Below are 27,515 nucleotides of genomic sequence, written 5' to 3' on the forward strand. Positions count from 1 at the left end.
CATGGGCAAGAACCCACTCTGTCAAATACAAGATGTTTTTCTGAGTCCTTTTCCAAAGGCCAGGAGGTACCATGGGGTAAGAGGACAGGTCCTCTTGTAGATCAAAGAAAACACTCTACACAGCCAAGGTGCTGTAAAATTCACCTCCATGCTCGAAAGGAGATGGATGGAGTCTAAGGATAGGATTCTCACAAATTAGGGCACACCAATCTCCAGTTGTAGCATATTTATTACCTATGTTGCTTCCCCCCCCCCCCAGTTGAACCAAAACAGATGATAACCAGGAACTAACTTGTCATTCTTTTGATCCGTTAAAAATGTGTCCTCACTATTTTGCATGCTAATTTAATTTAACAAATCACTCCTATATATACAATTATTATATGTAATTCCATTTCATCGTCTAATGAAGTCTAAGGTAAAGGTTCCCTTGCTCGAAAGCCAGTCGAATCCGACTCTAGGGTTGTAGTGCTCTTCTCCATTTCAAAGCCGAAGAGCCAGCGCTGTCCGAAGACATTTCCGTGGTCATGTGGCCGGCATGACTAAACACCAAGGCGCACGGAACACTGTTACCTTCCCACTGAAGTGGTACCTATTTATCTACTTGCAATTTCTTGCTTTCGAACGGCTAGGTTGGCAGGAGCTGGAACTAGAGACAGGAGCTCACCCCGTCATGCGGCACGCTCGGGTATCGAACTGCTGAACGACCGACCTTCTACAGCCTGCAGTTCAGCGTCTTAACCACTTGAGCCACCGCAGCGCCTCTAATGAAGTGTGCACGCATACGAAAGCTCACACCTTGAATAAAACTTTGTTGGTCTTAAAGGTGCCATTGGACTCTAGCTTTGTTCTAGGTCCTCTTGTAGATTAAATATTGGTTAAGCAGGAAGTAGGCAGATTCAGGTGGGGCAGCTGTGTTGGTCTGAAGCAACAGAACAAAGTTTGAGTCCCAGTGGGGCACCTTTAAGACCAACAAAGTTTTAATTCTGGGCTTAAGCTTTTGTCTATGAAGACGTGTGTGTGCGCAAATGCTTATACCCAGAATAAAACTTCATTAGTCCTAACGGTGCCACTGGACTCAAACTTTGTGCTGGGTGTGTGTGTGTGTGTGTGTGTGTGTGTGTGTGTGATCGATTCAGGTGGGTAGCTGTGTTTCTCCGAAGCAGCAGAACAAAGATTCAGTCCAGTGGGCACCTTTTAAAACCAACAAAGTTTTATTCTGGATATAAGCTTTTGTGTGCGTGTGAAGTGTGCACATGAAAGCTTATACCCAGAGTTAATTTTTGTTGGCCTTAAAGGTACCCACCGGACTCAAAGGAAGTAGGCAGTAGGAGTGAATGGACAGGTCTTGCACTGGAGGCGAGTACACAGGGGGATCTCACAAAGATCAGTACTGGCACAGGTGCTGTTCAGTTTGTTCATGAATTATCTGAAATTGGGGATGAGCAGCGTAGTAGGCAAGTTGGCAGATCATACCAAGTGGTTCAAGGTGGTGAAAGGCCAGACAGAATGTTAAGCCCTTCAAGTTGATTATCTCCACACACAGGTGGAGTGGGCAATAATAATATGGCAAAAGAAGTCTCGTGTAGGTAAGTGTGAGGTGATGCCCCCTGGAGCCTAAAATCCTAACTTAATATGCTGATGGAATGCGAACTGGCCAAGACTGAGGACGAAAGAGAGCTTGGGGTTGCAGTGGAAAGTCTGATGAAAATGTCAACCGATGCTCCCTCTAAGCTCCCTCTTTGCTCAGGAAGGATGGGGCTCCAGAGCAAACTAATTTATGCAGTAGCCAAATCACGTGCTCACAACTTCAATGCCAGCAGCTCACAACGTAGAACTTTTGCTCACAGGACTCCACAGCTTGGAGGGAGCATTGCTTATGACCAGTCGACCATACGCGTTTCGGCGTATTTGTTACCAGAACAATTTGGAGAGCATGTGCAGTTACCATGAGAGATTATCCATGGCCTACCTGTGTAAACTTTTAGCAGTTGCACATCACGTGAGAAAGCAACACCTGGCTCTAAATAAGATCTTTGTTCATATATTTCTGGATGTGTGTTGTTTTACAATAGTAATATTGACCACTGAGGAAGGTCCTAAGGGGCCGAAACGCATATGGTCCAGGGCAGCAGATCAGGACAGACGAATGAAAGTACTGCTTCACTTAATGAGTAAAGAAATTAAATTGTGGAATTTACTGCCAGTGGATATAGTGGTGGCCACTAGCCTAGAGAGCTTCAAGAGGGAATGAAACAGATTCTTGGAGGAGAGGTCCATCGATGGCTACTAGCCAGGGGTCATTTCCTGCGGGAGCGCACAAGAGCGGAGCTCTGGCAGTAAGGAGCCAAGGGGGCGGGCACATGCAACAAGCCCCACCCCCTGCTTCCAGCAGCCCTCAGTTGGGCCACGAGGAGCAAGAAGCAGCCAGGTAAGTTGCGAGCCCCCCCCCCCCCCCCGCCCGCCTTCAGGTACAAGCTCTCCCTCCTCTGTGAGGGCAGATCTGTACGTCCCCCCCCCAATAGCTAGCAATCCAAAACAGTCCAGTGGAGGGTGAGTGGCATATGCAAATAAGTTATGCTAATAAGTTATGCTAATGAGCTCCTGCACCTCTTGTTCTACAAAATGACCCCTGCTACTAGCCATGGTGACTAAAGAAAACCTCCACATTCAGAGGCAATAAACCTCTGAATACTAGTGCCAGGGGCAACATCAGGGAAAGGCCTTGACCTCTGTGCCCTGTTTGGCCCTCCAAGACAGCTGGTTGGCCACTGTGTGACACAGGATGGGCCATGGATCTAATGTGGTAGGGCACCTCTTACATTCTGATGACCACATATCTCATCTTGTCCACTGTGTGACTCCACATGCAGGCAAGGTCCATTGATTTCTATGTGGCACCAAACGAGATAAGCCCTTTGTGTCAGAATCAGAAACCATGTTTGCACAACTCGTTCTTAAATCGCTAAAATGCTTTATCTGCTTGCTTAAAGACAAGTCAGAAGTTAACAGAATGCAGGAATGTAGATTCTGCTTCAGAAGGTACATATATCTTGTGGACTTGTTTTGTTTGTACATGCAGTACCAGAGCAGTGTCTGCACTGTCCCTTCCCAGGAATTCAGGGATATTTTCCAATACATAATATGCACATAAATTCCCGAGTAATTTCTATAACTGAAGCGCCTTTGCCTTTGTTCATGTGGGCACACATCTTTTCAGCTGCAACATGATGGACATTGGTGAGAAGAGTTTCTCTTCCTGCAGCGTTGTGCTTTGTGGGGAAGGGGGATTTTTTTGCTATCTCCCCTTGTTTTTTGTTTTTTAAGCTGTTTTTTAAGTCCAAGGTAACACTGACTATGCAACACACAAGGCGAAAACATTAAGTCTCTCTGTGTGTACGGTCTATAGAATATTAAAGCTTAGATACAACACCATGATGATAATGAAGGCCATCATGTAGATCAGGGGTGTCAAACATGTGGCCCGGGGACCGGGTAAGGCCCCCGGAGAGCTTCTATCAGGCCCACAGTGGAACTGGCTGTCTTCTGCTGCTTCTTCCAGTTCTGCTGCTGCTGCGTCATTGTAGGTTTGCAGCTTACAGATGAACACCTGAACAGCATACTTAAGATTGCAACAGAACAGACATTTTGATGTAATAATTCAGAGCAAGAGGTGTCAGTTATCAGACACTGTTAAATAAACAAAATATTGCAAGAGTGCTAAGGTTTTAAGCATGTTTTTATTTTAAGTAAAAAGAAACCCTTTTGTGTTTGTGTCCTTTATAAAGTTTATATCTCTGCTACCTGGCATTACATTTTATGGCACACATGGCCCAGCCCAACAAGGTCTCATTCATGTCAGATCCGGCCCTCATAATAAATGAGTTCGACACCCCTGCCGTAGATCATCCTCAGTTTCATAAAAGCAGTCAAACATTTTTAGTCGGTCGTTAAAACAGCAATTTATCGCTGCTTGCAGTACAAGCAATGACTGAGACAAACTGCACACACGCATCTCACACATCTGTGTGGAAGAGACAGCACATCCTAGTAACTGACGCCATGGACTTCGTGTTGCCCCCTCCTGCTTTGAGGGGGAGGTGCATGAACAACCCCGGGCATCTTGTGATGTGCTTTTGAATCTGCATGATCGGTCTCTTGCAGGGGCATTTCCGAAGAGCATCGAAAACTCTCCCTGGAGGAAGAGACCATCTGGTTGCAGATCCGGTCTTTGACGCTAAGGCTGATAAGCGGCCTGCCGGCTCTCGGCCACCATGCTCACCCAAAGAACTCTGAAAAGACCACGGAGAACGGCGTTTCCTCCAAGATCGACACGATACGGGCTCTCCTGCAGCAGCTAGACGTGGCAGTGAATTCTGGGAAGCAGTTTCTGGAGCAGAAGGTTCAGGTACTGCTGTGGAAAGGAGTCCCTGGATAGGTTCAGAAGCTATAGGACTGTGCCGGTAGACGCAGAATTGAGATTCGTCTCCTGACATTCGTCACAGCAGCCCAATTGGAAAGCTGTCTTGTCACATTTCTGTCAAGCTGGAAGTTTGGTGTCGTGGTTAAGTGCGCGGACTCTAATCTGGGAGAACCGGGTTTGATTCCCCCACTCCTTCACTTGCAGCTGCTGGATGACCTTGGGCAAGCCTCTGTCAGAGCTGTTCTTGAAAAAGAGCAGTTTCCCTCGGAGCTCCCTCAGCCCCACCTACCTTCCAAGGTGTCTGTTGTGGGGAGGGGAAGGGAAAGGAGTTTGTAAGCCGCTCTGAGACTCCCTTGGGTAGTGAAAAGTGGGGTATAAATCCAATCTCCTCTTCTTGTCTCCCCACCCTGTCTAACGTCTCCCCCTCTCTGTTTGTACCTAGTACCCGGTCCTTGGCCCTCCTCCTTCCCGAATGGCCGGCTTCTTCAGCAGTGGGAGCTGCCAGTGTCAGACCACCTTGTTCTACCTTGTTAGTGAAATCTATGAACTCGATACCAATGGCTTAGGTAAGTCCCTGGGAAAAGAAGCCAGGTGAGCTGTGGTTGGAGGGGAGACCTTCCGCAGGTGCTGTTTGCTCACAGAATGTTTGTGTGCTGTCCAGGAGTCTCCAACAAGGGGCCCATGGGCACCAAGGCACCCGCAGAGACATTTCCTGGTGCCCAGCAAGTGCTTTTAGGAACCGGGCGGGGCTTTTGCCCGGCAGGGCTTCTGATTGGCCGTTGGAAATCTGGTTGGGTGTGCAGCGTTTCAGAAAGTTGCTTCGGCAGCAGTTGCCCACCCAGCACAGGGATCTTCACTGTGTTACTGTGTGTGATCATTTTACAAGGTATCCTATTAAACAGCTTCCGGCTGAAATGTTGAAGGGTGACTAATAGAGTTATGCACAACCTCACTCCCTGACAATTTTGTGGTTGGCCCTAGGTCCTGTGGCAGGCATTTTGTCGTTGCACCCGCCACCCTGTGTCAGAATTCCAGAGGTGCCCCTCAGCTTGAAAAGGTTGAGGAGCAGTGTTCCCTCTAAGCCGAGTTAGTGTGAGCTAGCTCACAGGTTTTTAGCCGCCGGCTCACAGATTTTTGTCTCAACCTCAGGAAGGATGGATCCAGAGCAAACTAACTGATGCAGCAACCAAATCGCTTGCTCACAACTTTAATGCCAGTAGCTCACTGCTTGCTTAATAAAGATGAGATCTTTGGTACTTCAAGCATCCATTTATTGATTGTGGTGTTGTTATTCTGTAACTGGGACATCTGTAGCAGACCTGAGTGCCTGGGACATTTGTAGTAGATCAAGAAACTGACCGAGCTTTGAGAACTAATGCTAGCACTTTATTATGTTGTATGTTTATGGTTTTAAATTCATGTTGGGGTTTTATCAGTTTTTGTATTTAATGAATTGTTTTATATTGTTGTAAGCCACCCTGAGCCGGCTTTGCTGGGAGGGCGGGGTAAAAATCTAATGAAATAAATAAATAACTGTTGCATGCTTCTCTTTTCCTAAATTCCTGCTGACTTATGTGTGTGTGTGTGTTTTTAAATGCTACCATTGCATATTGGAATAAGTGACTGGATTTCTTTATTTCCAGAAGATTCAACATTAATTCAAGAGAGAATAGGGAACAGCTTTAAATTGTTGCTTCAACAGCTAACAGGTAAATTAGCCTTGGAAACAAGACAGCGTAATGTTACCAGCCTGTCGACACACAGCTAGGTTAACTAAGCCCGTCAGAGTTGAGTTTTAATGTATGAGAGACTGTGTGTGATGCCAAGCTTTGTCAGTTATATTTTCTTTCTTCAACAACAGTTCAAAAATACCCAGAAACCTATTTTGTTATTTTATAAATAAATCATTATTTGTTTAAACTTACCCCAGCAATCAGAACAGTCCTTCCTCAGGGCCATATAGTCCTCTGAAGTGCCCAGACACAGGGTCATTCTACCAAAAGAGAGAGAGTTGGAATTTTTAATTCCTGGTGGCAGCAGAAATCTACTAAGTTCATGTACACAGAGTGTGGTTTAAAGGCGAAACAGTCTCCCCAATAAGCGAGGATGTCACACCCAGAGTCAAACTTTGTTGGTTTTAAAGGTGCCACTGGATTCAAACTTTGTTCTGTCAAAGCATTAGGAACGCCCAGGTGGATCAGACCCAGCATCCATCAAAGTCCATTATCCTTTTTGCCACAGTGGCTAACCATATGCATCTGGAAAGTCCACCAGCTTGTGGGCATGTGTGCATCAGCCTTTGCCAGGTATTGCATGCTGCCCCCCTAGACAGACTTACAACTGGTATTCAGTGGCAGATTTCCTCTGCCAGTTTGGTGTAGTGGTTAAGTGTGCGGACTCTAATCTGGGAGAACCGGGTTTGATTCCCCACTCCTCCACTTGCACCTGCTGATGTGACCTTGGGTCAGTCACAAGCTCTGGCACAGCTGTCCTTGAAAATGAGCAGTTTCTGTCAGAGCTCTCTCAGCCCCACCCACCTCACAGGGTGTCTATTGTGGGGAGGGGAAGGGAAGGGAAAGGAGTTTGTAAGCCGCTCTGAGACTCCAAGCGAAGGGCGGGGTATAAATCCAATCTCTTCTTCTTCTTCTTCTTCTTCTTCTTCTGAACATGAGAAGAGTCTCATGACAGTTCAGAGACTAAATAAATAAACTTCATTGAAATGAGCTCATGCAGCTGACGAAGCAGACTCATGCAAACTTCTGCCACAGTAAGTATGAGTCCAGTGGCACTTTTAAGGTCAACAGAGTTCTATTCAAGGTGTGAGCTTTTGTGTGTGCACACACTTCTTCAGATACAATGAAGTGGAAGTTATCAGTCCATACATATAGGTAGAGGGTGAACAGCAAATTAGCATACGACATAATGAATATGTTTTAATAGATGTGAGAACCAAAGTTTATATGGTCACCATTTGTTTGGATTCGATTCAGTTCACATCTGTTAAAACATAATCATTATGTTGTCTTCTAATTTGGTGTTCACCCTCTACCTATATGAGCCAGTTTGGTGTAGTGGTTAAGAGTGGCAGACTCTAATCTGGGAGAACCGGGTTTGATTCCCCACTCCTCCAGATGCAACTGCTGGTGTGACCTTGGGTCAGTCACAAGCTCCGCCACAGCTATCCTTGGAAAAGAGCCGTTTCTGTCAGAGCTCTCTCAACCCCACCCACCTCACAGGTCTGTTGTGGGGAGGGGAAGGGAAAGGAGATTGTAAGCCCCTCTGAGACTCCAAGTGAAGGGCGGGGTATAAATCCAATCTCTTCTTCTCTTCTTCTTCTTTCAGGAGCAGCTGTGCCAGAGCCAGTTTGGTGTAGTGGTTAAGTGCATGGACTCTAATCTGGGAGAACCGGGTTTGATTCCCCACTCCTCCGCTTGCACCTGCTGATGTGACCTTGGGTCAGTCACAAGCTCTGGCACAGCTGTCCTTGAAAAAGAGCCGTTTCTGTCAGAGCTCTCTCAGCCCCACCCACCTCACAGGGTGTTCTGGGGAAAGGAGGGGAAGGGAAAGGAGTTTGTAAGCCGCTCTGAGACTCCGGGTAGTGAAGGGCAGGCTATAAATCCAGTCTCCTCTTCTTTATGGACTGATAACTTCCATTTTCACTTGCATGTCTCAGTTTCCTTTCCCTTTTCAACCCTCACCAGCTTTTTGGCCTGGGCAACAGTTACAGCAGCATCCCAGCTCAGGCAAGGCTAGAAGGCATGTTGGCCATGCCCACAAGGGGGCCTAATTGCATAATTAATTTGCGTTATGTGAAGAAGTGCTCTTTTTTTGTGCTGGATCTGCTGCTGCCAATCAGTCATGCCAGTTCTAGTATTGGCAGGGCCCCTCGCAATTTTCCATTTTCTTTACCCTTTCACTTCACGCCTACTTTTATAAACCTAGCAGATCCTTTATCTAGACTAAAAAGGCCCCCAAAGCTTGATTCCAGGAGTTGATTTTTACTCCACTCAGGCAAGCACTTGTTGGTCTCTTTTTAAAATATTTATAAGCCCACCTTTCTCCCTGTCAACTTGAGGATATAATGGCCGTAAATATCTTCAGCCCCCCGCTGATTTTAAGCTGCTGGGCTGTGTATATGTCTTGGTCCTCTCTAGGTACTCCCAGATAGCCAAAAGAGAGGATGCCTGGTTGTGTTTGGGATTTGACTAGGCACGTTGCAGGTTGCCCCGGGCAACTTCTGAAGCGTGCAGCTTCCAGCGTCTTCGTTTTAAGAATTCCCTAAAGAAAGTGAGCTATTTATATTTGTCCATTTTCAGTGGCTTCTTCTGCAGGGCATGCATCTGAAATTCTAGCTAACTTAAGAGGAACACTTTGAAAACATGGAACAGAGAGTCTAATAATGCATTGGGCAAAAAGGCACACAGACCCAACCATTAACGTTCTCCTTGTAAACTTGATAAAAGTAGCACTTCAGACACAATGAAGGTGGCCCTGACCTGGGTAGCCCAGGCAAGCCCAATCTCGTTAGATCTCAGAAGCTAAGCTGGGCGGACCCTGGCAAGCATTTGGATGGGAGACCTTCAGGGAATACCAGGGCCGGGAGGCCAGAGGCAGGCTACCAAGCTACTTCTCTGAATGTCCTCTGTGGCCCAGCAGGACTCGCCAGAGGTCGCCATGATTTACAGTAAAGGTAAAGGTTTCCCTTGCTCGAAAGCCAGTCGAATCCGACTCTAGGGTTGCGGGGCTCATCTCCGTTTCCAAGTCGAAGAGCCAGCGCTGTCCGAAGATGTTTCCGTGGTCATGTGGCCGGCATGACTAAACACCAAGGTGCATGGAACGCTGTTAACCTTCCCACCGAAGTGGTACCTATTTATCTACTTACAATTTCTTGCTTTCGAACTGCTAGGTTGGCAGGAGCTGGAACTAGAGACGGGAGCTCACTCCATCATGCGGCACACTCAGGTCCCGAACTGCTGAACTACTGAACTTCCACAGCCTGCAGTTCAGTGTCTTAACCACTTGAGCCCACTGCAGACACACACAAAACCCCACAATGGAAGTGAAAGCACAGGGCTATCATTTAAACCTGAGGGCATTCATCCTCTGGGATCAAGTAGAGACATGGAAACAAAACCGCAGCCTAGGTTGTGTTACGATTTTTCATGCCCATCTTTAGAACATGAATTGTTACTGTTATTAATATTGTTGTCGAAGGCTTTCACGGCTGGAGTTCATTCGTTGCTGTAATCTTCCGGGTTGTGTGGCCGTGGTCTTGGCATTGCAGAACCTGACGTTTCGCCAGTAACCGACACAGAGGACACCTGACACCTTGGCACAGAGAGTACTTCATCTTTCTGTGTTATACCTCTGAGGATGCCAATCACAGTTACTGGCGAAACGTCAGGTCCTACAGTGCCAAGACCACGGCCTCACAACTCGGAAAATCTACAGCAACTAACGTCATTAATATTCTTCGTTTATTGTTCATTTGCTGTTTTATTCATGCTTTCCATATATTGTGGGATTTTTATTGTTATTTATAAAAACTTAATAAAAACAGTAATTTAAAAAAAAAATTTTTTTTTTAAAGATCTGTTCAATAAATGCAAAGGTGACTTACTGGAAGTCACAGAGGGCAGCTTCACAAGCCATCCAAACATCTTAGAAAACCTTGTCTTCTTCCTTGAGGTGAGTACATGGGCCTCCTTTTTTGTAACGAGACCACGGAAGAGCAGAAATGACTGGGTGCTGCAGCAGTCTCCCTAAAGCGCTCATGCCGCCTCCCTCTCTTCTCATCCTTCCAGACAATCTCCATTGTCCTGTGGGTGTGTAGTTACTCTGATGCAGTCCTCCGGCCTTGCAGATCAAACTTGCAGAAGAAGAAAAAGAAGAAAAAAGACAGCATCGCAGCCATGGTGGGTAGTGGTGTGGTGTAGTGGTTAAGTGCGCGGACTCTTAATCTGGGAGAACTGGGTTTGATTCCCCACTCCTCCACTTGCACCTGGCTGGATGACCTTGGGCAAGCCGTAGCTCTGATAAGAGCTGTTCTTGAAAAAGAGCAGTTTCTGTCAGAGCTCTCTCAGCCCCACCCACCTCACAGGGTGTCTGTTCTGGGGAGGGGAAGGGAGAGGAGTTTGTAAGCCGCTCTGAGACTCCTTTGGGTAATGAAGGGCGCGGGGTATAAATCCAGTCTCCTCCTCTTCTTCTTGTCTTTCCCTCCTTGTGCATATGCAAAAGGGTGGGAGTCTTTAACATAAATATTTACTTTGGGAGCAGTGGACAAATGCATTAGCCTTCCAGCAAAGAGGATGGAGCCACAAGGAAACGTCCCCTGTTTGAAATCCCTGTTTTCTCTCCTTATGGTAGCCCCCAGTGTTTTCCAGCTTCCAAGACTACATCTCTGGGCTCCAGACACTCACTTCCAATGTGATCGACCACATCAAAGGGCTTGAAGTTACTCTAACTGCACTTAAACTTGAAGAGCTGTCCATAGAAGACACTTTACTGTCACCGGTAAGAAATCTGCGTACATCAAACTAGCATCGTTATGACCGCTATTATGCCTGGGGGTGGGAGGGGGAAGTTTATCCTCACCCCAGGAAAGTTTTGAGTGCTTCACTTCCCACCCAGCACTTCCGGAATGAATGCAGCCATTTTCTTATGGAGGCAAACATAAAATGCAGTCATGGATGCCTGTGGGGCTGGGTGGAAAATCTGTAACTGCCTTCACACAACTCAGTCCAACAAATTGACCCTTCTGGTTCAGTGTTGACAGCTGAGAGCCAGTATGGTTTAGTGGTTAAGGGCGCGGACTCAAATCTGGGAGAATCGGGTTTGATTCCCCACTCCTCCACATGCAGCTTCTGGACGACCTTGGGCAAACTGTAGTTCTGACAAGAGCTGTCCTTGAAAATAGCAGTTCCTGTCAGAGCTCTCTCAGCCCCACCTACCTCACAAGGGTATCTGTTGTGGGGAGGGGGAGGGGAAGGAGATTGTAAGCCGCTCTGAGACTCCGAGTGAAGGGCACGGTATAAATCCAGTCTCCTCCTCCTCCTCCTTTTCAGGGTCTCTGGGCAAGGATCTTTCCCAACCAGTTCCCTCAGATCCTTTTAACTGGGGACACCGCGGTTGAATCTGGGATCCCTGCAGGCAAAACTAGGGCTCTGCCATTCTCCTTCAGTGGGGGAAGTCATCCAGGCTGGTTAGGTCACGCCTCCTCTCGCTCCAGGCAGGAGCCGGCAAAGATGTCCATGGTCTCTCTGCAGCACAATCCATTGAGAAGAGGCCTGCTGTCGCAGGGGCCTGCCCTGCACCTGAACCCAGCCTGGCTCCAGCTGATGGCATGGAGGTTGAGCAGGTGGACCTAGAAAAGTCCGGTCTCCCTGAAGAGGTGGAAGACATCATGGTGCAGGCAAAGAGGCCGATGACCAGACGAATTTACAGCTATACTGGGGCCACGTTCAAGACAGGGGCCCGCAACAAGAACATAGACCCTCAAAAGCCTTCTCGTTAGGAGGTTGTTCTCATCTTGCACCAGGGCTGGAAGCATGGACTGAGGCCAAATACACTAAAGGGGGCAGGTAGCAGCCAACACAGCAGTACTGAAAAATAAAGGGTCGCGTGACATATCGTCCAGTCGGTTTGTTAGGAGACTCCTTAAAGGGACGAAGCAGTTAGCACCCCCGGGGAGGCCTAGATTACCTACCTGGAGTCTTTCTAAGGTCTTACAGGCATTCACCAGAGCGCCCTTTGAGCCACTAAAGTTCATAGAGCTGAAGTTCCTCCCTTGTAACAGTGACCTCTGCCAGGAGGATATCAGAACTGGGGGACGTCAGTTAGAAGTGAGCCATGTATGTTCCACAAGGACTCAGTAGTACTCAGGACGGACCCTGCTTGTGTCCCAGAAGTAAGCTTGGCCTACCTCTTAAACCAGCAGCTAGGCCTCACCCCCCTTGTTGTATGTCCAAGACTCTCACACCCGAAGGAAAAGACCTAGAATTATAGAATTGGAAGGGACCTCCAGGGTCATCTAGTCCAACCCCTTGCACAATGCAGGAAATTCACAAATACTACACCCACACACCCAGTGACCACTGCTCCATGCCCAAAAGCTGGCAAAAAACCTCCAGGATCTCCAGCCAAAATGGCCTGGAGAAAGATTGCTTCCTGACCTCAAAGTGTCGATCAGCATTTCCCTGGGCCACGAGAACTAAGCACTGATGCAACCCTCCCTGTCCTCCTCCTTACGATCTGCCTAAGTTCACAGAATCCGCATTCCTGACAGATGGCCATCTAGCCTCTGTTTCAAAGAAGAGCCCACCACCTCCCAAGGAAGCCTGTTCCACTGAGGAACCATTCTAACTTTCAGTTTAAAAACTTCCTAAAGTTTAGCCGAAAACTCTTTTGATTTAATTTCAACCCGGTGGTTCTGGTCCGACCTTCTGGGGCAACAGAAAACAACTCCACAGCATCCTCTATATGACAGTCCTTCAAGTACTGATACAAGTTCGATGTTTTCTGGTTTCTGCATGCAAACTCCAGAGGATGGTGGAAGACAGGAGGGCCTGGCGTGATGTGGTCCATGGGGTCGCGAATAGTCGGACTCGACTGTGTGACTGAACAACAACAAATATTAACAGGACGGCACAGCTCAGGCTGATAGACAGCTTATTTGTGTTGCATAATATGGCCAGTGTGGGGAAGAAGGTGTAAAAATCCACTATTGGCCCTTGAGTAAAACTGCATCCATATGGCCGAGGTGGGTTTATGGGCACCACAGGACATTACGGCCCATTCAACCAGGGCAGAGGTCACTTTGGCTGCCGTTTTCAACTAAAGCACTCACAGATGAGGTCTGTACAACATCTACCTGGTCATCTATCTCCACTTTGTCAGGCATTATAGGATTGACCAGCAGATCTCTGTGGAAACAGCCTTTTGGGGAAAGAATGCTACAGCAAGTAGTGGGGGTGATGATAATTATAAAAGCCGTCTTTCTGAGTCTCTTCCACCCTGTCAGTTAGCTTTGGCATGTAATCAGCTTGGATGACTTCCCCCACTGAAGGAGAACGAAACATCGGACCTATCTGAAGGTTTCTTCTCTTCAGTGGGATGAAGCCATCCACTTCCCACCCACCCACCCACCCACCGCCAACACGGCAATTTAACCTGAATACTGAGGTTTTGCTTTAGAAAAACAACTCATACATTAACTTAAGATGATCCAAACAAAGTAAAGAAAGCAATCCCAAATGCTTTCATTTACTTAAAATTATTTGGCACAGAATTCGACACTTTAATGATGGTCTGGGCCTGGCTGGGGCGATGGCACGCGTGCCCACAGAGAGGGCTCTGAGTGCCACCTCTGGCACCCGTGCCATAGTTTCGCCACCACTGCTCTAAGCCGTGGAGTCTTGTGAGAAAAAATTCTACTTGGTGAGCTACTGGAATTGAAGTTGTGAGTGAGCGATTTGGCTACTGCATACATCAGTTTGCTCGGGAGCCACCCTTCCTGAGCCGAGATGAAAATGTGTGAGCCAGAGGCTAAAAAACTGTGAGCTAGCTCACACTGACTCAGCTTAGTGGGAACACTGTATACAATTATTAGCAGGTGTTTTGGCGAGACAAGTAGAGGCATATATGGAGCCAGGCTACTGGATGACTGGAGGGGTGGTCTCGCTCCACCCCAGGAGACTCACACAAAAATTTGCGTAGCCCTGCCTGGAGCAAGAGGAGGCATAACCTAACCAGCTTGGATGACTTTGCCCCACTGAAGAGAAGAAATCTTCAGGTTTTGTTCAGGTGCAGCCCCTCTCCGTGGCTGGACTTTTCTCCCTACCCTTGGTGTCCCCAGCTGTTGCAAATCCAGCTGGCTCTTTTCTGCACAGCTGCATCCTCAGTTTTGCTCCTTTGTCTCTGTGACAGAAAGTTTGGGGATTGGCTGTTACACTTCTGTGCACGTGTGTGTGTGCGCTCATTCACGTAAGCAAAGATACTTGCACGGCGCTTTGGAATCGGGCCTTGCGACAGGCAGCCACGAGAGGGCACCAAACCAAGTGCAAACGCTTAGCTTTGTGCCGCTTGTTTTGGGGGATGGGAATGCTTATTGAGGAGTTGTTTCTATCACATATCCACCCACCCAGGGCTTTTTTTGTAGAAAAAGCCCAGCAGGAACTCATTAGCATAATAGGCCACACCCAACAGCTGAGACTCATTAGCATATTAGGCCACACCCTGACACCACCGCTCATTAGCATATTAGGCTGCAGCCCTGTGTTGCCAGAAATTTGGTCATCCAGCCACACCCACCTTTTACTTCTTATTCTGTTTACCTTGTTTGCGGTTAAGACCTAGGGTTTTTTGTTGCAGGAGCTCCTTTGCATGTTAGGCCACACACGCCTACTGTAGCCAATCCTAATGAGTTTCTGCTTTTGGGTGTGGCTTATTATGCTAATGAGTTCCTGCTGGGTGTGGCCGACTCAGGAGCCAGCCGGAACTCCGTTCCTGTGCGTTCCTGCCCCAAAATAGCCCTGCTGACCCACCCATCTCTGCAGGGTTGCCAGAGTGAGTGGCTAATGAAGGTGGCCAGCGGAGATTGCTTTTATGTTTCAAGTCCTGTGGCTTTCCTGCCAAAACTGGGTCTGGAAGTGGCGGGCAGCTAAAACCTGCAAAACGCCCTCTTAGAAGAAGAAGAAGAGATTGGATTTATACCCCGCCCTTCCCTTGGAGTCTCAGAGCGGCTTACAAACTCCTTTCCCTTCCCCTCCCCACAACAGACACCCTGTGAGGTGGGTGGGGCTGAGAGAGCTCTGACAGAAACTGCTCTTTTTTCAAGTACAGCTGTGCCAGAGCTTGTGACTGACCCAAGGTCACATCAGCAGGTGCAAGTGGAGGAGTGGGGAATCAAACCCGGGTCTCCCAGATTAGAGTCCACACACTTAACCACTACACCAAACTGGCTCTCTTACTTTCTCAGTTCCTGTTTTCTGACAGCCGAGGAGAGTTTCTTGCTTCCACCTTCTTCTTTTTTCCACGCAGCAAGGAGTGTCCGAAGAACATACAGCTGACAGGGGATTTATTTTATTTACTTACAAAATTTACATCCCGCTTCTCTGCCCTTTCAAGGGCTGCCGGGGCGGCTAACAATTTAAAACATAATGTGATAAAATTACAGTACAAAAACCACTAAGGTAAACCCTTCCCCCCAAAACATACCTCATTAAAACAACTTTTAAAAGGGTTTTAAAAACATAGTTAAAATACATATAAAACGGGTAAAATACAGAGATGACATAAAACAAAGGAACAAAAAAGCCTGTAGTCATCTGTCAACAGAAGCTTCATGGGGAGAGAGTTCCAGAGCTTTGGAGCCAGAACCGAGAAGGCCCTGTCCCAGGTGGCCACCCACCTAAGCTCAGAAGGTGGGAGCACCCGGAGCAGGGCCTCTGAAGATGACCGTAACGGTTGGGAAGGTCCATGATTTATTTTATTTTTTATTTTTTTATTTATTCAAATTTATAGCCCACCCTCCCTGCAAGCGGGCTCAGGGCGGCTCACAAATAGGGCAACATATGCCTGTAGTTAAAACAGTAAAAACAAGATTAGGTGATCCTCCAGGTATGTTAAGAACCTAAGAGAAACCAATGTGAGATCAGGCCAATGGCCCATCCACTCCAACACTCTGTGTCACACAGGGGCCAAAAATACCAGGGGCCCTCAGGAGGTCCAGCAGTGGGGCCAGGACACTAGAAGCCCTCCCACTGTTGCCCCCCCCCCCCAAGCACCAAGAATACAGTGCATCACTGCCCCAACATAAGAACATTAGAGAAGCCATGTTGGATCAGGTAAATGGCCCATCCAGTCCAACACTCTGGGTCACACAGTGGCCAAAAATACCAGGTGCCATCAGGAGGTCCAGCAGTGAGGCCAGGACACCAGAAGCCCTCCCACTGTTGCCCCCCCCCCCCAAGCACCAAGAAGACAGAGCATCACTTGCCCCAGAGTCCCTATCTATACCTTGTGGCTCATAGCTACTGATGGACCTCTGCTCCAGATGTTTATCCGATTCCGTCTTGAAGCCGTCCATGCTTGTAGCCACCACCACTTCCTGTGGCAGTGAATTCCACGTGTTAATCACTCTTCGGTTGAAGAAGTACTTCCTTTTATCCGTTCTAACCCGACCGCTCGGCAATTTCATGGAGTGCCCACGAGTCTTGTGAGAAAGGGAGAAAAGGACTTCTTTTTCCACCTGCTCTATCCCATGCATAATCTTGTAAACCTCGATCATGTCACCCCTCAGCCGTGTTTCTCCAAGCTAGGCAGTAGGCAGATGGTATAGTAGAAACTGTTCTGGCTGGCTGGGTGGACCAGTTCCCTTTGCCCCTGTTTAAAGTTCTTCTGGACTTCAGAGAAGCCTTTACTCTGTCACATCAACACATTCACAACACGTTCAGGAGAGGCAGAGAGTTTTATGAAAGGAATATAGAGGAGTCTCCTGTTGGATTCTTTTTCTCCCTATGGATTGTCATACCCTCTCTTGTTAAATGTTTGTATTGCAACCTGTGCTTTTGAACTGTGACCACCAACCCTACTTTATCAATTGACTTACTATAATTATGTTGCAGTAGACTGATGTCTACTGGTAACTTGTGAAATTTGTGAATTTTTCAATGGTCTGCCCTTGTAGTTTGTATTTCTGTATATACGCTTGGGGTCCCTATTGTTTGGCTTGTCCTTATTGGCACTGGCAGGGGTCCCCCCCAGTGCTGTTTTTCTTTTGGTGTGTGTGGGGGGGCCAGAACGGAAAGCAAATGAGAAAAGTCTCCCTGACGCCTTTCATTTCCTGCCACCTGGGCATATGCGTGAGCTTGGGATCTTAGGGGTTTCCCCACTCCCAGAGGCCAGACCCTATAGTTGCAGGGCATGCAAGGCAGAGATGTTCCGCCAGCCATTTGGCTGAGGACAGTGACGGGGGGGGGGGGGGAATATAGTATGACACCTGGCTCTCTCATGCATTTCCCCATCCCTCGCAGCCCCTCCCTCCCAAGGAGGTCGGGGGAGCTGATTTTCTTTCTGCCATCTGGGACATGTATTTTGTTTCTGTTTATTGATTTGTTTTTAGCTGGTTTTATTGTTGGTTTTAAAGTAAAGAGTTTTGCTATTACTCTGTTGTAAACCACCCTGAGCCCTACCCGTGGGGAAGGGTGGCCTAGCAGGTAAATAAATAATAAATAGTGTGAGGAAATGGTGACGAACCACGTGCTGAAGCTGTTTGAGGCTGAGCCAGAGTTTTTACGACGGAAACCCACCCATCAGGTATGACGTGCGGGATACAGAGGTCACATACAGCGTACCAGGCTTGTGAGCAGCACGAGAAAGGCCAGATGTACGATAAAAGCACCTTCCCTCCTGCACACCCCTCTTTCTTCAAGTGCTAAATTCACTCTCAGTTTGGTGTGAAGATGGGATTATTGGGCTGAGGCCTGGGACATTGAGAAAGATCTCTGAGGACTTAGGTTTAGGACCCCTGGAGAGCCTGACGGGGTTGGCTGATGCAAGGCGACTTGATGCACCAGCAGCACTCCCTGGAAGCCCGGAGGTCAGGAGCGTTTAATTCTGCAGCATACCTGGAGGCATTTGCAAGAATCACTAAATAAAATCAGCCTTCCGTGTGACTTACAGGATTTGTCTATAACTTTTTCCCCCAGGAAGAAAAGAAGTTTACAAAGACTGCGCTAGTGAAGGTCCAGAACAGTTACCAGCATTCAATTCAAGAAATTGGTGAACTGCTGAGAAAAAGACTCGATAGTATCAAAAACCTGAAGGTTTGAGGAAGCGCCTCTCGGGCACCAGACACCGGGCACCGCTAGGCAAGAATCGACATCTGCTGCCATACTTTGAACGTTGAAAATCTGGAACTTCCTCATAAATGCATGAAGGACTTTGATCGTAAAAATAGTTTTTTTATGTATTAAAAAAGATATATTCAAGCCGATTTAAATTATTGTACATAGAACCAGAAGCAGGGACCCTCCTCAGTCAGGGTTAGACCACTTTTTATACATGTTCATAAGCCTATTGTAACAGAAACAAAACGAACCCCAATCTGTTTCATTTTCCTTGGTGGTGGGGGAGCGTTCTCCAGAAACTCTTTGGGGGCTTGAAGTCTTTAGAAGCAGCAATAGAAAATCCAGTGTAAAGCATATTTCAAAGGAGTTTGTATTTTTCCATTGCACAATGCCGTGTTTATAGTTTTGTGTGTGGATTTTTTTTTGCCTTAGAAAAAGCAGAATTCCCAGAGGCCTGTGTTCAGCTGTGGAACTCTTTGGGTGTTTCTTTCCACCACAACATCTGCTTTGGTTATGGAGCTGGCTTGTCTGACTCATATAGCCACCCTCACAACCACTGCTGGGTAAAAGTGCTACCTAAGTTAGTTTCAGCTTTTAAGACCACAGAGTCTCCTTTTCCACCCGGTCGGAGGAAAGGAGCAACATTGGAGAAGGTTCTATAAATGTACAGGTTACTAAAGATGAAATAAGAATTGCAAAAGGAATTTGTAAGCCTGTATGAAAGTTTTAACTTTCTAAACTTCAGATCAACAGAAGTCAAAGTGTCATTGGTCACACACCTCGAGACCCATCTCTGCTCTTGGGCAGTTTCAAATAGTATGATGAAGGAGACAGGGTGTATAATTTGAGCAGTGCTTCCTTGTAATTCTTTCATCTGGACTAGATCCTGATCACTTTTGCGAAAGGCGCACGCAAGATAAACTTCCAAGAACTGTGGGGAATGCAAGCAAATGGCTCATTCTCTCATGGGGGTGGGTGGGGGGGGCTGCTGCATCTCTTCTTAGGTGCTCCAGATTTTGGGGTTTAAAGAACTTTAGGATGAAAAGCCAACCCGTCATCTTCCAGTGGCAGCCGCACCGGCTTCTAGCAAGGGATGAGGATGATCTACACTTATTTTTGTAGCCAATCAGTTTTGATTATCCAGGTGCTGGCATTTGGGGGGGGGCACGTTTTGTAGTGTCTGGTATCACTAATCCTGTTCCTTTTTCTTTTCAGAATAACAGGTATAACTTTTACAAAATAATAACAGGCACTCCACTCCCCCCCCCTCCTCCCCAAAAATATCCCTTTGCCTACAAGGATTTAGGGGCAAGAACTTCAAGCTTTTGAAGGCTTCTGGTTATGGAGGGGAGGGGGAGCTTGCGATCTACAGTTTTACGAGTCCTGGCAGTGCTAGTGAAGTCATTTTACTCTTGCTGGAAATCAGTGATTTCCTGGATATCTACCTGGCTCTTATTTAGCCAATTAGACGTGCTGCTCTAGTTCACCCTTTCTCCAAAGTGTCCGCACTGTGAGGGGAGGAGAAAAGAGCTTTCATCTGCATGGATTCCTCATTCTTCCACGCAGCGGACAGGGACTGATAGGTCCCGTAGATACTTTGCAGGTAGCTTCCTCCTTTTGAGTGGATGTCTGTCTGTCCCAGGGGGAAAGCAACTGCCCGTCCCAGGGCTGAATAACCAGAGGCTGAAAAGGAGTCTGGGAAAACATCATGCAGGTCTTTCCTAAATACTTTTTGATACCATTCCTTCCCTGGATTGATGCACCTCAGAACTGAAATTGACATATGTGAGTTCATCATCCAGCGACACCAAGGTGGCTCTTAAAGACCCCGCACTTGAGATCAGTTTTGATTTAAAACGCACCATTCTGAAGGTAGTCTCATCAGATTCTTGCACTGCCTGTGAGGAATGAACCCCCAAAATGTGGATTTTTTTTTTAACAAAATAACTTTAGGTATGGCATGTTCTTCTGTTCTTCCTGCAGGTGTACCTTAAGGGGAGATTCTATTAAAAATGTTTAGGCCAGGGTAGGATCTGTTAGTGGCTCTGAATGACTGCCCTCCGTAGACGTCTTGATCCAAAATGCCTGCTGTTGCTGGCACTGTGAAGCATTCCTCAAAGATGGCGCCTACTTGGAGTGGTGTGACGTTTCCTGTGCCCAGAATGACACTTGGAAGAAAGCTCTGGTTCGTACTCTTCAGCAGAGAGAACTAGGAGGTCAACGGGGAGTTCTGGCGGTATTGGCTGTTCATGCTTTCCCCACTGAAATGTTGTGGGACTTATGCGTGGCGGCTCATAGGCTCTTAAGTGTCTTTCAGCTGCCCTCCAAACCAGGCCTGACACTAATGTGTAAGAAAATCTAGTACCCCCACACACACCTTATTTCCCCCCCCCCCCCCTTTTTCCCCCCCCCCCCCTTTTAATTTAGAAATATAGGGCTCTCAGAATGCCAAACACTGGAGCGGCCTTCTGTATTTTATGCATTGAAACTGAATTCTGAAATGGCCTTTGCAAAACTTTTCAATACCCGATCAGGAGAAAAGGATGCTGTCTTCTTGAGTAGGCTAGGTATGTCTATATACACACACTCTGTTACGTATATAAGGGGGGGCAACATCTGATTCCAGCTCTAAGCATTCCTAGCCTTTCTGTCCATTACAGAGAGTGATTTCTGCAATCGAAAGAGTTTTGATCTTGGTGACCTGTGAAACGAGTTCTTAACCCAGTGGTTCTTTCCGTTGTCAACACTCACACCCCTTCTGGATTTCATTTAGTGCTGCTGTTTATCCCGTTTATTTATGGGTTACTGATGTGTGTATAGAAGTGAGCTACCAAAACTACTGTTTACAGACTGAGAGGAGTTACATAGTGCTGGGTATTGTGAGCCAGGACCCTCCTGCAGCTCTGTCTTTTGCAACCAAATTCTTTGATTTCAGCCTGTTTTGTTGGGTGTTTCTTCATGGGGATAAAGGTGGGGTGTGTTTTAACCCAGCTGCCTCTCCTTTGTGTGAAGAAAACTACCATCACCTTAGCTGTGTCGCCCATTGGAGGGTGGGGCTTTTGTATCTCTTTAGTAATTTTTAACTGTTTAAATTTTTGCATTTATATTTTGCAATCTTTTATGTTTAATCATGATTTTTTGGGGAGGGGGGGGGTCTCTTTTAACCTATATAAAGGAGGGGATTTTCTGTTCTCTGCAGAAGCCACCTTTGGACTTTTTCATTTCCTTGATTGCGCTCTGTAATTTATGACTGTGGAAGATTGTGTAACTCTTTGCCTCCGACATAATTAAGTGACAGAACTGCTAGTGATCTGCTTTAAACTGGATGGGTTTATAATTTATATTAAAAAGTCAGTTTCTTTATAATTCCAGTTTTGCTGCTCGTCGTCATGAATGCATGTCGTGTTTTTCCCCCCATCTGTGACTTGTTCAAGCAGTTACTGAAGTTGGTTGTCTAGGTCCCAAAAAACAAACCGGGGAAGTAGGCCACATTGGACCCCAGATGTTTTCATGCTACTGACCCAGTCAAGTACTCTGGCAAGACACCAGAGTTACCAAGACTGACCCAGTCAAGTACTCTGGCAAGACACCAGAGTTACCAAGAATCCTCTTTCTGCCTTGGAAAAGAGGTCGAGCCCATGGTTGTGCGCGTTCTTACACACATGTATGTGCATGAAGAAAAGAATACGGTGACAGACCATAAAATTCAGCATCTTGGCCCTCATTTAACAAAAAAAAGGAAAGCGTGTTTGTAGCCTCCGTGAGAGAATTGAGAGAATTCTCAGGCTCCGTAGCAATTCAGTTGTAGCCTGGAAGTTGGAGAGTTCTGGTCTCCATAATTCTTGCATCCCAGGATTTGCAAAACAAGTTGTTTGTATTTATTAATTCCCAAAGCGGCTTACAGCCATTTGAAAACAAAACTCTGACAATTAAATATAAAAGGAGCTCAGAGGGAAGTCTGTGTCAAGGCATGGTGGAAGTGTCTGGCTTCACCTTTCTTCTTTAAGCTTGGTCAGTTTGGTGCAGTGGTTAAGTGCGCAGACTCTAATCTGGGAGAACTGGGTTTGATTCCCCACTCCTCCGCTTGCAGCTGCTGGATGACCTTGGGCAAGCCGTAGTTCTGTCAGAGCTGTTCTTGAAAAAAGAGCAGTTTCTGTCAGAGCTCTCTCAGCCCCACCTCAGAGCTCTCTCAGCCTCACAGGGTGTCTGTTGTGGGGAGGGGAAGGGAAAGGAGTTTGTAAGCCGCTCTGAGACTCCTTTGGGCAGTGAAGGGCAGGGTATAAATCCAATCTCTTCTTCTTGGTCCTGTTTAGTAAAAATGTACCTCTGGATTTGACGGTTGAGGGAGACGCTCTGCAGTTGACCAAGAGAGTGTCTCCCAGAAGCGATGAGTGCCTTGATGATCACTGGTGATCCTTCTATCCTTTGGTTTGAACTTACGCACATTGTTTTGCACTGCTTTCGCATACATGAAGCTGCCTTGTTCTGAATCGGACCCCTGGTCCATCAAAGTCAGTATTGTCTTGGTCAGACTGGCAGCAGCTCTCCAGGGTCTCAGGCTGAGGTCTTTCCCATCACCACCTGCCTGGTCCTTTTCACTGGAGATGCCGGGGATTGAACTTGCAACCTTCTGCGTGCAAAGCAGAGGCTCTTCCACTGAGCCACAGCACCTCCCCTAATGTACCAAACTCATTTGGACAGAAAATTAAAGCCAGTTCTTTCTATTACTGGAAGGGAAGGGGTGTGTATATGTCAAATATTTTCCACCCAAAGTGGAAAGGCCAAATTTTGCTCCTGGTTAAAAAACAAACAGGGTACCTGTCCAAATGACAGACATAGCAATAAATTGTATGTGTGTGTGTGTGTGTTAAAGTAACTGAGTAACTCCTGCCAGCAGGGACTCCCCGCCAAACAATGGAGCTTTGAAAGGCAATTCTGTGCTGGATATCTGCATGTTGAGACTACGTAAAGGGGGCACAGGAGGCACAGGCAGTAAAAATGAGCAAAGATGACGAAGAGGGAACTGTTGACTTTGCAGATTGCTCTTTGGGTTTTGGCGGAGGTGGGCAGGCAAGGGGAGGCTTAAAAGTTACTACACTGGGGAGTGCAGGTAGAGGTACAGCGGTGCTGGGGGCCATGGAGTGATTAGCCTTCTTGCGGTCATTAAGGCTTCTTGCCGTGGTGGCTTGCTTGAGCCTGTGCGTCTTCTCAAAACTTGGGGTGGCCTGGGAGGGGTGGAATGACTGAATCCTGCCAATTTATCTAATCCAAATCTGTACTAGGGAGGTGGCTGTTCATACGACTAGAGTCGTAGTAGATAACAAATGAAAATGTGGAGACAGTGTGCGACTGCAGTAAAAAAGGCCAACGCTATGCTGGGGATTATTAGGAAGGGAACTGAAAACAAATCAGCCAGTATCATAACGGCCCTGTATAAATCGATGGTGCGACCTCATTTGGAATACTGTGTACAGTTCTGGTCACCACACCTCAAAAAAAATATAGCATTGGAAAAAGTGCAGAAGAGGGCAACTAGAATGATAAAAGGGTCGGAACACTTTCCCTATGAGGAAAGGTTAAAGCACTTAGGGCTCTTTAGCTTGGAGAAACGACGGCTGAGGGGTGACATGATCGAGGTTTATAAGATTATGCACGGGATAGAGAAGGTAGAGAAAGAAGTACTTTTCTCCCTTTCTCACAATACAAGAACTCGTGGGGATTCCATGAAATTGCTGAGCAGTCAGCTTAGAACAGAATAAAAGGAAGTCCTTCTTCGCCCAGAGAGTGATTAACACAGGACGTGGTGGCAGCTACAAGCATGGACGGCTTCAAGGGGGAACTGGATAAACATAGGGAGCAGAGGCCCATCAGTGGCTATTAGCCACAAGGTATAGATAGGAACTCTCGGTCTGGGGCGAGTCAGCATTGGCTTCTCTTATGTTCTTAGAAACGTATGAAAGAGGAGACCCTGCTCAGTTTATGTTGAGGACCTGAAGGTTACCTCAAGTGGAGCACAACAGTGTTCTACCACTGTGAGCAGCACGGCATGTTCACCTAAACCTAACAGCAACAAAGCTTTCACACTTTACAGAGAAACAAACTGAGGTTGAAAGAAAAAGACTTACCTGACATTGCTCAGTGAAGTCCCAGTATTGAGCTAGGATGTGGGTACAGAGGCGAAGGCCAGACTATGCTGCCGGAGTCACAGGTTCACCTACCTCACAGGGTTGTTGTGAGCAGGGGTCATTTCGTAGAAAAAGAGCTAGGGGACTCATTAGCATAACTCATTAGCATATGCCACACCCCCTGACATCACCGGAAGTGTGTCCTCCCCACAGCCGGCGGCGACCTCCAGCGGGCACCAGTAGGGAGCTCCAGGCCCCGCCTTCCCGCACCTCACCCAGGGGGATGGTGTCCCCCCGCGTCCCCCCCCAAATGACCCCTGGTTGTGAGGACCAAATGGAGGGCGAGAGAACCATGCACCCTGGCCTGCGCTCCTTAGAGGGGAAGTGGGATTTTAAAAATGCACTAAAGAGAATACATAAAGCAAATTTTTCTTGGTCCTTTATCCCACAAATTTTGCCTTAAGAGGGACCATGAACTTGCCTAGGAACAATGGTTTCTAATGCAGGACAGGTTGTGGAAGGGTTTTGTTGTTGTTGAGTCGCACAGTCAAGTCCGACTCTTCGCGACCCCATGGACCACATCACGCCAGGCCCTCCTGTCTTCTGTTGTGCTCTGAAGTTTGCTCAATGTCATGCTCATTGCATCAATAACACAGTCTAACCATCTCGTCCTTTGTTGTCCCCGTCTTCTTTGACCTTCAATCTTTCCCAGCATCAGGGTCTTCTCCAGGGAGTGCTCCCTTCTCATTGGGTGGCCAAAGTATTTGAGCTTCAGTTTCATTATCTGGCCTTCCAGGGAACAGTCAGGGTTGATTTCTTTGAGGACTGACTGATTTGATCTTCTTGCAGTCCAGGGGACTCTCAAGAGTCTTCTCCAGGACCAGAATTCGAAAGCATCTATTCTTTGGCGCTCGGTCTTCCTTATAGTCCAGCTCTCACAGCCATACATTACTACTGGGAATACCATTGGTTTGACCATGTGGAAGGGTAAAAAGGTAAAAGGTTCCCTTGCTCGAAAGCCAGTCGAGTCCAACTCTAGGGTTGCGGTGCTCATCTCCGTTTTAAAGCCGAAGAGCCAGCGCTGTCCAAAGACGTTTTCCGTGGAAGGGTAGCCGTTCATTATTTAATTTTAATTCTTTACGTCCCTTATACCCTGCCTTTCTCACTTGGACTTGAGGTGGAATGACACAGCAATTCAAAACAATGGACAGGATGGGATATTCAACAAACAGTGAAATAGGAATCAGGCTTGCGGAACCAACCGGGAGTCTAAAACCAGAACTGAAGCAAAGGATAAATTTGGTGGTGTGCTTAAGTGTGCTGACTCTAATCTGAGAGAACGGGGTTTGATTCCCCACTTCTTCACTTGCAGCTGCTGGATGACCTTGGGCAAGCCACAAGCAGGGGCAGATTAACCACGAAGCAGACTAGGCACGTGCTTAGGGCACCAGGGCCAAAAGGGGCACCACAAAGTTGGGAAAAGGGTGAAAAGCTTAGTTTGTACAGTATATTGTGCTATCCTAGGAGTAATTTTTTGTATTGCTGCAACCTGCATTGTCTATCTGGTCAGACAGTTCAACAGCTAAAATGGACTGGGTCAGTGTGGAAAGGAGGGGGGCACCAAGATGGGTCAGTGCTTTGGGCACCAGTAAGCCTTCATCCGCCCCTGGCCACAAGGTATAGATAGGAACTCTCGGTCTGGGGCAAGTGATGCTCTGTATTCTTGGTGCTTGGGGGACGACAACAGTGGGAGGGGTTCTAGTGTCCCGGCCCCACTGCTGGACCTCCTGACGGCCCCTGGTATATTTGGCCCCTGTGTGACACAGAGTGTTGGACTGGATGGGCCACTGGACTGATCCAACATTGGCTTCTCTTATGTTCTTATAGGAACTCTCAGGCTGGGGCAAGGGATGCTCTGTATTCTTGGTGCTTGGGGGGGGGGCAACAGTGGGGGGGCTTCTGGGGTCTTGGCACCACTGCTGCGCCCCCTGAGGGCCCCTGGTGTTTTTGGCCCCTGTGTGACACAGAGTGTTGGACTGAATGGGCCACTGGCCTGATCCAACATTGGCTTCTCTTATGTTCTTATGTTCTGACAAGAGCTGTCCTTGAAAGGGCAGTTCTGGAAGTTCTCTCGCCCCGCCTACCTCCCAGGGTGTCTGTTGTGGGGAGGGGAAGGAAAGGCGTTTGTAGCTGTTCTGAGACTCCGAGTGAAGGGCGGGGTATAAATCCCCCTCCCCTTCTTCTTAACACGACCCATTAAATGATGCCAAATTCCATAGTAGGTTCCTCGTCTCTATAGCCAGAGTCGCTAAAAATGTATCCCAGTAACTTTGTGCGAAATTAGTACAGGGCGGCTCTATCCACTGCACAAGAAAGAAAGCCCTCCTGAATAATTCAGTTTGGGAGACTTGGTGGAAGGAGCCTCGCTGGCCTCCTCCGGACAGGCCATTCCACCAGGCGGGGGCCACCGCGAAGAAGGCCACGCGCACCGGCCGGTGGGCGATTTTGCCCTCTTGCAGGACGGCTCCTGCGGCAGACCCTGCTCCGCGGGAGCGCAGCTGCCGTAGCCGAGCAAGAGGCACTTTGTGCCTGCTCAGAGGCACTCCCGGTTTGCCGTCCTCAGACATGGGGGGGGGAGAAAACGTACGCTACGCATGTTCGGGGGCAGCGGGATCTGCAGCTGCACCCGGCTCCCCGGCAGAGGCAGGGCGTGGGTAGAGGGCGCTCTCCTCCCCCAGTCCCGACTTGCGCGTCGGGTTTGCCGTCCTGGCCCAGGCCCCTCCCCCTCGGTAGAAGCTTCCACGCCGCCGGCCCCGGTGCACGACGAGCTCGGCATGGCTGCGCGGCGCCCCGGACCCACCGCCACCGCCGCCTTCCTCCTGCCGCTGGCCCTGCTCCTCGCCTCGGCCTGCCACCGCGGCGCCGCGCTCCACACCAAGGGCGCCCTCCCGCTCGACACCGTCACTTTCTACAAGGTAACGGGGCTGGGGGGCGCAGGAAGCCGGGCGCTTGGGCGCTTGCGAAGCTCAAGGCGTCGATCCCCGACCCCCCTTGCACGGTGCAAGCAGGCGCGGCGGCGGCACCCCTCGGCTTGCAAAGAGGGAGAGAAGAAAACGCCCC

General features: G+C 48.0%; 2 protein-coding genes across 2 annotated transcripts in view; both read left to right on the forward strand.

Moving 5' to 3' along the window:
* NAA25 (N(alpha)-acetyltransferase 25, NatB auxiliary subunit) overlaps positions 1 to 19,180 on the forward strand; it is a 61,772-nt gene extending 42,592 nt beyond the window's left edge. Inside the window, exons 18-24 of the mRNA XM_015413215.1 lie at positions 4,165 to 4,408; positions 4,866 to 4,989; positions 6,067 to 6,132; positions 10,014 to 10,111; positions 10,228 to 10,338; positions 10,790 to 10,936; positions 18,130 to 19,180. Coding sequence (XP_015268701.1) covers positions 4,165 to 4,408; positions 4,866 to 4,989; positions 6,067 to 6,132; positions 10,014 to 10,111; positions 10,228 to 10,338; positions 10,790 to 10,936; positions 18,130 to 18,252 — 913 coding nt within the window. The 3' untranslated portion in view covers positions 18,253 to 19,180. The remainder of the gene's footprint in view (positions 1 to 4,164; positions 4,409 to 4,865; positions 4,990 to 6,066; positions 6,133 to 10,013; positions 10,112 to 10,227; positions 10,339 to 10,789; positions 10,937 to 18,129) is intronic.
* An 8,023-nt stretch (positions 19,181 to 27,203) lies between these two features.
* The window catches only part of ERP29 (endoplasmic reticulum protein 29), a 9,862-nt gene continuing 9,550 nt past the window's right edge, over positions 27,204 to 27,515 (forward strand). Inside the window, exon 1 of the mRNA XM_015413248.1 lies at positions 27,204 to 27,370. Within this exon, the coding sequence (XP_015268734.1) occupies positions 27,230 to 27,370 (141 nt within the window). The 5' untranslated portion in view covers positions 27,204 to 27,229. The remainder of the gene's footprint in view (positions 27,371 to 27,515) is intronic.

Source organism: Gekko japonicus, unplaced genomic scaffold, assembly GCF_001447785.1.
Source record: "Gekko japonicus isolate JY-2015 unplaced genomic scaffold, Gekko_japonicus_V1.1 scaffold10, whole genome shotgun sequence".
Classification (NCBI taxonomy): Eukaryota; Metazoa; Chordata; class Lepidosauria; order Squamata; family Gekkonidae; genus Gekko; species Gekko japonicus.